This window comes from Apteryx rowi, unplaced genomic scaffold (genome assembly GCF_003343035.1).
Source record: "Apteryx rowi isolate R43461 unplaced genomic scaffold, aptRow1 scaffold_974, whole genome shotgun sequence".
NCBI lineage: Eukaryota > Metazoa > Chordata > Aves > Apterygiformes > Apterygidae > Apteryx > Apteryx rowi.
In genome coordinates this window covers 204,873-214,808 of record NW_020451287.1, presented here as the reverse complement: position 1 = coordinate 214,808, position 9,936 = coordinate 204,873, and the positions used below count along the sequence as shown (strand labels likewise).

At 42.2% G+C, this 9,936-nt stretch overlaps 1 protein-coding gene across 1 annotated transcript; it reads left to right on the top strand.

Moving 5' to 3' along the window:
- The first annotated feature begins 3,091 nt into the window (after positions 1 to 3,091).
- STOX1 (storkhead box 1) lies at positions 3,092 to 8,953 on the top strand. Its single transcript, XM_026054882.1, has 3 exons — positions 3,092 to 3,245; positions 5,175 to 7,488; positions 8,618 to 8,953. The coding sequence occupies exons 1-3, from the start codon at positions 3,113 to 3,115 to the stop codon at positions 8,655 to 8,657; spliced, it is 2,487 nt and encodes an 828-aa protein (XP_025910667.1). The 5' UTR covers positions 3,092 to 3,112; the 3' UTR covers positions 8,658 to 8,953.
- Positions 8,954 to 9,936: the final 983 nt, after the last annotated feature.

Sequence of the window (9,936 nt, the reverse complement as noted above, 5' to 3'; positions counted from 1 at the left end):
TATTGTTGATCTGTATTTCTTTCTTTTTGGAATTAATTACTTATTGTTAACCCTTTATTGTTATTTTATGAATTATTGTTATTTTGAATAGAATTATTATTTTACGAATGAATCCAACCTTCAAGAACTAAATTGAACGCTAGTGAATAAAATGCCTCTTGTTGATTTCCCCAGAATTAGCCAGTTTTTTACCCAGATAAAACTTGCTTTATATGTAATTTTTCTTAGAGCCAGAAGAAGCAAAAATCTTGTAATTGTTAAAGCTCCCAGTGAAAAACAGTAAAGCTCATGTTACAGAGATGGAAAAAAAATCACTTTGTGTTAGTCAAGAATATCTGGAGGCTTTTCTGTTTGCTGACATTTTTTTATCTGATGCTTGTATTACAGATGACTTTCCCACACTGTGATTCGATATGTGCTCCAAAAGGGTATTATTTGGTTTCAGGTGTCCAGGTAATGAGCAGAGTCTGAACAGACTGGTAAACCAAACTGAAGGTCAATAATACATGAGTACTGGCAAACTGCCTAGACTGGAGTTGGTAAACATGATTCTCCAAGAGCCGTGGAGTGTGAAATGGGAACTGTGCTGTGTTTAAGCAATCAGGAGGATTAGCCTGAGTTCCTTGAGTGATGGCAGGTACCTTACACATAAGCAAGTCCTTTGTAAAAACTATGAAGAAACCTAGAAGCCGATTCTCATCAGAAGGTTTATGTGGAGCAGGAGACTGGGGGTTCTGCAGAGTCTTTTTTTGAGCTGTTAAGGAACAAATATTCATCAGGTCTTTGGAGCATGAAGGGAGTTACTCTGCCTCCATGGGTTTTGGTGATGAGGCATACCTGTAGGCTGCTGCCTGTGCATTTTCCCATGACTGCTTATAAATGTTTCCAATGGTCTGATTTTTGCTTTTGCTATTTCAGATCTTATTTCAAAGTTAGGGGATGATCTTTAATTTGCACGTTGTAGAGCACTTGTGTATTCTGGCACTACTGATCCACAAAAAGCTTTTTTTTTTTTGGATGTATGCAAATTTTAATATTTTTTCCTTCAGTATTAAACTGGCTTTTTCTAAATTAAAAACTATTCTGTCAGGGCCTTCATTTAAAGGTGACATGGGGTTTGAGGCTGTGAGACAGATAAGGACAATGATGGCAAGACAATGTACAGTAATAAAGATAATTAATACATTTGGGCATTTTACTCCTTAGCAGCTTGGTGCTGTGTGAGGAACAAATGGTAAAACTGGCTGCAGCATGGTGTGCCTACAGCAGAGACCTCAGAGAGCAAACTCTTCACGAGAGTTATTACTGAATGCTGAGAGTCTTTTCCGATAGAAAGCGAAAGCCTGCCATGGTTTCTGCACCTGCGAGGAGTATCTTAGCAACATCACTGAGGAAACAGTATGCCAGGATGTTTTTCTGAGCGCTTTTCGTTGAACATTACTGCAGTTGTAAAACAGAGGTCAAGAGCAATTTAAGCTCTTCAAAGTGCTGTTTCTTAATTCACTTACTGAGAAAAATGTTTGCATTGTAGCTTGCTGCCTAAAGGCGAAGTATCAGGTTATGGAGTCACCCAACAAACTATCCAAGTGCAGTTTAGTTAAACCTGAGTATCACTTAATCTGAGATGCTGCTTCTTCCATGCAGGAGAATTCCTGTTAATTTGACTTCGTTCTTTGCCTCGTGAAGTAACTGGGGGGAGTTTCTGTTGCCTTCTGCCTGCTCTGGCAGTTGAGGATACCCAGGGGCTTTCTGCACAAGAGAGAGCAGGGAAGAAGAGCACAAAACTCCAGCAGGTAGTGGGAATAGACCATTGATCTAATTTTTTAAAAAAAGCCTTTTTGTGTGAGAAGTTGTATGAAGTCATAGCCTTACTGTATGCACAGACCTCGGGTGAGTCCCTGCTCTGTGCTTCGTCATCAGCATTCAGACAATATATGATTTCAGGCTTATCCTGCACCATCCACTGGTACTGCGTCAGAACTACTCGCCAGGGTTGCTCTGCCTGGCCTTGCCGTCTTGTGATGGGAAGAGGGCAGTATCTATCTTCTGCGTCTTATAGATGAGGGAGCTGAGGTGAAGAACTAAGGCCCCATTCAGACCACTGTCCTCCTCCCCGAGTCCCTCATCTGCAGCCGAGAGGACTGTCTGCCCGCTTCCTCCGAGGCCCCGGCTGGGAGTTCAGCGCCTGCAGCAGAGCATGTCCTGCGGGTGCGCAGGGCTCTGGGAGTGAATCACAGAAAAGCAAACAGGGAAGTACCTGCTCCACACGCAGTCTTCAGATCCAGGTCTCCAACGTCCTGCCCTTGTGAGCTGGAGGGAAATGAGAACAAAACCGTTCAGCTGCTTGCGGGAGGCTCCGAGCCTCCACTTTTCTCATGTGAAACAGCGACAGTGTTACTGCCCCTTGCCAGGAGACACAGGGTAGCCTAAAAATGTGTGTGCAGTGGTGCAGAAGTACAAATTATGATTGTAACCAGTCAAAAGTCAGCGGTAAGAGGTGTCTTTGACCTCTGTTCAGTCTAGTAGATAATCTCACATTTTAGAGCCCTGTCTATAAATAAGAATTTTACCATTTCTATTCAAATCCTTGAGCTAGACAAAGGACAAAGGCTTTTGCTGGTCTCCTCCTTCCTGTGTTCTGACTCCGTGAAAACATTTTGTACTGAGATTATTGGATGCTGACTCTTTCCATTAGCTGCTCACAGAAATACAGGTTCTGCATTGTTTCATATGTAATAGTCATCTAAAAAGTCAGCAGTCATCAAATATAATTCTCTCCCTCAACTCCTTGTTTATTAAGCTAAATGCTGGGTTAAGCTGGGATTTAAAACCAAAGAAACTGAATTGCTTAAGCTAACCTTCTGTTTCTTTAATTGCAAATGTTAGAACATTAAAACCACTCTGTTTGAAGCCATTCTCCTTCTTTGAGAAATGTTTCTATTTGAGTAACTTGCCAAAGCAAATTAGTTGAGGATAAGGTGCTTGTTCTGAGGCAACACAAACATCTCCAGTGAAAATCTGTGATGTATAATAGAAAAATGAGACACTATTCCATGCAAACAACCTTTTTTCTTTCTCTTTCTGGGCTTTAGGTGAGGTGCCCCCTGTTCTCATGAATCCTCTCTCCCAATCACAGTTTGTTCCCCTGGCTGAAGTTCTTTGCTGCACCATATCAGACATGAATGCAGATCACGCGATGGTTACACAGGAAACCTTAACGGAGCAGTTAGTGAAAAATTATCCAGGTACCATATTAATTTCTCCCTTCTTTTAGAAGTGACTGTATTATCATGCTCGTGTTTCTGATATCGTGCAAGTCATCAATGACTGTTTAGAAGCACAGCTGGCAATATGGAAGAAAATAAATTAACCGGCAACTGGGGAAATACATGAATATGCACATAATTCCCATTAATCTGTGAGCATCAATAACATTGTTTTGAATAGAATAATTTTTGCAGATTTTCTTTGAGAATGAGAGAGCTGAGTATGGAAGCATGCTGAGCATATGCCTTTTCCTATGGGAAAGCATAGATGAGGTAGTTAGATACCAGATAAGGAAAAGCATAAAATTCAGTATGTGCCAGTTCACTAAAACTTTGAGTCCTCCTTCGAGAGCGAGCAACACAGAGACTGGGTAGGAGTCTACATTTGGTGTCTGCGATCACAAATACAACTGGCCTCAAATTCAGGTTTGTTGGTCAAATTCCAGCCCCTTCCTTTCCAAAAGCAAGTTAATTACACAAAAAGAGCTTTAATCCTTTTCTTCTGATGAAGTAGCAGCCATTTCCCCTAAATGTTGCACTTCCCTTTCGATCTGAAAAACCTCCAATTTCCCTGAGATCTGGAATATTTAAATGTCCGTGGGACTCTGTGAAAGCTCATTCTGGCCCTCTGCAGAAGCAGTTTGCTTGGCTTGATGCTGAGCTTCCTCTTTTGATTCTTTATAATCCGACAGCCCTCCAAATGCTACAGGCTGATCTGGCAGGCCAAGTCCTGTTCTTTTCTTCACTACTGGGGAAAATTTTAATGCAGCCCCCAAAACCGGCCCAGAAATTTGCCAGGAATGTGATATAGTCTATATGTGCATTGAGACAACCACAAAGCAGGACTTTTAGCTCAGCCAGAAGTAACTCTCAAGGTCTGTAGGGAGAGAGTGGTTTTCTTGCTATGTTTTCACCTTGCTGGAAGTTTCCCTTCTCATGGGCAGGAGATCAGCATAAGCCTGGGGCAGCAGGTCAGATGTCACTAGACTAATGACTCTGGGACTGTGATACCTGAGGGAAAACCAGCAGCTGATACCAGCTGCAGAAAGGTAAACTTTGGCAGCAATAGTCATCTGACAAACCTCTACCAGAAGCTTCAGAGAGAGTGATAAAAGCTACTGTTAAATAACCTGCCCAGAGGGAAAGGTTTTGAACAACACAGTTTGGCTTGTTTCCTGGCAGAAGGTCTCTCTCATGAATACCATACCCTGACAGACGCAGAGAGAACATCCTTTTCATTTGAAGGAGAACATCCTAAACTCCAGCACAGCAGTGCTGCTGCTAAATTCAGAAATGTGGCTGTTTTTGCCTTCTTCCCCAGGGGTGTCCTTACCCCATCAGTGAGGAATGGCCTTGAGGGAGGAAAAAATGGTTTTACTGATCTGTAAGACACTGGCTGGATTGCAGCTACCAGGGCCCTGGGCTGAATGGTGTTTCCGTGCTGCCCTCAGCTGGCTGGCCCAAGAGGGCTCTCCCTGACCCAGGGCTGCGGTGGGTGCTGGCTCTGGATTTGGGGCTACCCTTCGTGCATGTGGACACCACTGCACAGCACGTCTGTCTCCATTCTGCAGGAAGCCCCGGCGGCGGGGGGGGGGCCTGTGTGGATAGGGTACAGCAGGGTGCAGGCACAACTGCTGGCTCTGGAAGCTCAGCAGAGTGATGATGAATTAAAAAAATCCTGCAGTTTGTCCCGTGACGTCAGACGCTTTCAGGCTGAAATCACGTTTTTCCTATTCAAAACTGCAGTGGGTGTGTCAGTTTCAAACTTCCTTCTGAATCCTGCAAACTGAATTCACTGGCTATTTCATGTCTGAGTCGCTCCTAGTTCTACGTAAGTTATTTTTTCTCCAGCTCCCATTATATTTGAAATCGTATTTCTGATTTTAAATATCTGTATCTTTGTTGCAGGCATTGCAGTTCCCTCCCATAAAATTGTATATAACACCCTTGGCACGCTAATTAAAGAAAGGAAGATCTATCATACGGGAGAAGGATACTTCATCGTGACCCCCAGCACCTACTTCAACACACATGATGCCACAGAAGCCAATAAAAAGGTCCAGTCAGAGGACAGTTGCTGTTCATCACCTTCTGTCACTTACCTTGTAAGCACAGAGAACTGTGCAGACCTAATGAAAGCAAACATTCCTATGGTATCCCGTTACAGATCCTGCTACTGTTTCCCTGACAAGAATATGCTCTGTGAACAAAGATATCGGCAGCTAATGAACCATGAACCTAATGGAGGAGGTAAGAAAGGCTGCAGTGAATCGAAGCTTTCAATTCAAAATCAAGTGGTGTCCACATCTGGTGAAACCCATTTCTGGGACACCATCAAATCCCTGACATCAATGAAAGAAAAACTGAAATGTAAAAAGTTTGGCTTTGGCCTTTTCTGGCAAAGTGCTTCTAAAAAAGAAAAACGTAAGAAAGAGTACTCCACTTTTTCAGGCCAGTTTCCTCCCGAGGAGTGGCCAGTCAGGGACGAAGATGACTTAGATAATATTCCACGTGATATTGAACATGAAATCATCAAGCGTATTAACCCTATGCTTACAGTTGATAATTTAATTAAACACACGGCATTAATGCAGAAGTTTGAGGAGCAGAAAAAATATATCAGTAAAGGTACCTCAGCTGAAGTGTTAACAGTCGGGCAAAAGCATCTTTCAAAGGAGCGTGTTCAAAAGGCACAAAGTAAAAGAGCAAAGCGTGGCAGGAAAAGCAAATCACGCAAAGAGAAGCAAATTAGCAGAAGCAACAGGAAATCTCAAATACGAGAGCTAACATCCCAAAGTGAAAAACTGGAAGAGCACCTGTCACTGCCTGTTACAAACCAACAGCCATTTGATAGAGCTGTGGAATCCCAAGTCATATATAAAAAACAAATTAAGAACCCTTTTCAGGGTCTGTCGTGGAGACATAGCTTTTATGTGAAAGGGCACAAAGGTCAGATTAACAGTCAGCTGAAGTCCAGGACTCGAAAGCAAGAAAGGGGTTTACATAGACCAAGGTCTTTGGATTCCTCAAAAACCTTTGAATATGAAGCTGAACAACTGGTCGCTGAAAAGCAGGCTGACAAAGCTAAGCCAAACAAATCACTCCATGTTAATAGGTCTTCCCTCCACCTAAAGAAAGACAGTTTAAGTGAAAACATTAGCTATCCGCAAGGCAGTACTTTGCGAATAGATGACAAATGTAAATGCTTTATGGAGAGTAATATTTCTGAAGACAACACCTGCAGACGAACAGCCCCAAAAAATCCTGCGGCTGTTCAAAAATCCCCTCACTCCTACACTGAAGATAATGTGTGCAAAGAAGATGCAAAATATTCATTAGATCTGAAAGATGAGCATTGCAAGTACAAAGCTGACTCTGCATGTAAATTACTAGATCAAACATCAAATGAATTTCAAAATGTCAGCCTTTCAAATTATACAACCAATGCTAACCTGCTAAAAAAAACTAGTGTGAAATACAGACAAAAGGCTGATAAAAAGAATGAACTTGCATTTAAATATGATGGTACCAGCTGGCCTGGATCAATGAAGCCAGAAGGTGAAGGATTTACTGATGACTGCCATTTTGTGTACCAAAAAGCACACGACGGTAACACCTGTAGTTCATTAGATCTGGATGACAATTTCAAACAGAGTGAACCATGTCACTTGCATGCTGGCCATGCTTCTTCAGAATCAAAGGACTGGAATAAAGCTGTGCAAAACGTGGAGACAGCTATGTCCGTAAAAAAATGGAATAATATTCATCCAGCCCAGTACAACACAAATGTAAACAAATGTGACTCTGGAGAGTATGAATATAAGGAATGTGCTAGTCTTGCTGAATCAATAGATGGCTCAAAAGCGCATCAGAAAGCAGATTTCACTAAAGAAAGTTGTTTTTGCAGTCGGGTGCTTCTGACAATTCACAGAAAGGAAGAGGAAACTGGCCTTACTGCATGTGTGAAGACTTCAGCTGTAACAAATTCCTGCAACGCTAATGAGGCTGACTCAGACACTGAAACTTTGCAGAACTCCACCTATGACATGGGAGAAGACCTGGCATGCTGTGTTCTGGGCCCACAAGCCAAAGAAATGGGAAACCCTTTGGTGAAAAATGGTCTAATTTTTAATAATGCTTGTACTGTGATTTCAGGAAAGAATCACTTAGCAGGAGCAGAAAGCCACAGCATTACAGGAGACAGTGGAATTGACTCCCCAAGGTAAGAGAACTTATGCAACTATGTTAGATGTTTTATTTTCAAAATAACAATCTGATTTTTAGGGAATTGTCGCTGTAAATTATAAATCCCCCTCCCTAACAACAAAATTATGATGTTTAAAAACTTTTGTATTATAACCCAGAGAAATTCAAATTGCATAGTCTTAGCATGTCTTTTAACATGAATGTTCCCCATAAATCAGCTATACAGATGTTGTTGTTTGGATTCTTCTTCATGAGCAAGAAAGTATTATGAGCTCCATGTTACAAATGGAGATGCCAAAGTGCAGACATGTTAGGAAGCATGGTGATGGATAAGCTAAATGTGATCCTGTAACAGAAAGGTTAGCTTGCATTGAAGTTGCCATGTAACATTACAGACATTGTCATCTTTTCTCCCCTTGTAGACTAAGAATAAAAAATCCTTTATAAAGGTTTTCAGTCATAATGACAATGACAAAAAGCTGTCTGACTTGCTCACAGCTGGCAGCAGGATGTGTATGTCACCTGAACTGTGGCTTCTGCTTCCTTTTGTATGTTTCATGCTGCCTGTAACTATGCAATCTCTTTCTGAAGAGATTTTCCACTCCATGGAAGAAATGTTGTTATGAAACAATATTTTATATGGTTGAATATATAAAAACTACAAAACTGTGAACGTAATCTGAAGTAGGAAATATTCATCTAAACTGGCAAAAATGTAAGTTAAAATGTTGAGAGGGAGAAATTATACCCTTTTTTTAATAGCATCATACATTCTCAAGAACCAAAATGACTGGTATTTAAGCGTAATTAAGCCACTTGAGTTCCCATTAGATATGTATTATCATTTAGAGAAACTAGTATATGAAGGAACGGATCATGTACTACAGTTTTAAAAGAAATGCTGTGTTTTTCTCCCCCYCCCCCCCCCCCGCTCTGAGGCCATAGAGACTGTGCATTCTTTCAGTGTGCTTCTAGTTTGTTACTTGAATATGGATGCCTGAAATCTTTTGGACACTCTTTAGCAAAAAACTTCAAAGGATTGTTTTGATTGTTTGTACTTAAAATGTCTGTGATACTAGAAGCTAAGCCAACTCTGTTTATTTCTAGAACACAAAGTCTGACATCTAATAATTCTGCTATTTTAGATGGACTGAAAAGAAGATAAAGCTTCCTGCAAAATTTTGAAAGCATAAATAGTAATGCAAAGGGTGGAAGGCCACTTGCAAAAAATTCCTTGCTGCTGATTCTAGTCATGTTTGATTACTTTTTCTAACTCAGTTTTGTAAACTTTCCCTTTGTAACAATATAACAGCGCTGTAAATGCTATCAGTCTCATCTGTGAGGCTGTTCCTAAATTCAGAGCTGTTTGTTAAAACTTTTGTCTGTGGTATTTTGAGTTCTGCTGTGTATTCCTGTTGCTCTCATCCTTCAGTACTTTTTGTGACTCTGTTTCTAATAAAAATAAGGACTGATATACTTCATTCGTATCACGTTATTAACCTGAAAATTTTATGTGTTGCTCTAACAGGAACTGGACCACAATAACAGGCCTATTTTATACTGTAGTTCTTAGAAGCGTTTCGTGCTTGTGAAGCAGACCCTGAACTCCCAACCTTATGTCAGAAACCAAAACAAACTCAAAGCAAATTGGCACGCACCTTGTTCATATAAAAGCTCTCTAAATCATGAAGAAGAAAGCTTTTCTCACTGGGTTGCTGTGGAGACAACTACTGGGTCTCTTTACATGTGGCAAAACAGGATTTAGTCTTTGCAAATGAAGAGAAGGCATCGATGCAGGAGGGAAGGGATGAGGTCAGGGCTGCTGTTTTAAAGTGATCTTTACAGCCTCGTATGTACAGGCACACCCCTGTGCTGCTGCTGGCCAGAGCTATTCTTCTGCTAAGGAAATGACAACTGTGACAACTGCTTTCCAGTTTTTACTTCGTAAGATGGGTTTAGACTTTCTAATCGTGTTTCCTTCCTGTGACTAGAAGTGGCCCATGCTGTTTTCATGACCAAAGGGTTGGGGTCCTTTTTAAACTTGGTCATACAGAAGACCTCAGGCTCTTCTTTGACTTCAAATACGAATATTGAAGCCTGTGTCCAGTGGTAATGGAGGCAGAAGGCTAAATGTGCAGGGACAAATGTCAACACTATCAGCAGTCTCCTCTGGGAGCGTGTCTCTGGCTGTGAGGAGAAGGGAGAAGCCCTGGCTGGGGCCGCGCAGGCCACGGCTGCCCTCAGCCAAGCCCCCACCGCCATCTTTGTCCTCAGGCTTCTCCAGAGCCCCTCGGCCCCTCGCTCACGCAGCGCCGGTGAGCAGCTTTTTCGCTTGCTTAAAACCCCCGCCCAGGGGCTTAACCAGGCACTCGGGGCTCGGTACAACGCTGAGCCCCGGCGGGAAGCGGGGAGGCGGCGCGGGTAGCCGCTGCCCGCGGGGCCGGTGCCGCCCGGCGGTCGCCCG

What these genes read in the sequence shown, in the direction of transcription:
- STOX1 (XM_026054882.1), top strand. Translation starts at nt 3,113, where the DNA reads ATGAATCCTCTCTCCCAATCACAGTTTGTTCCCCTGGCTGAAGTTCTT. An exon ending in GTTAGTGAAAAATTATCCAG is followed by an intron (nt 3,246 to 5,174) that starts GTACCATATTAA and finishes TCTTTGTTGCAG; the next exon opens with GCATTGCAGTTCCCTCCCAT. An exon ending in AGTGGAATTGACTCCCCAAG is followed by an intron (nt 7,489 to 8,617) that starts GTAAGAGAACTT and finishes CTGCTATTTTAG; the next exon opens with ATGGACTGAAAAGAAGATAA.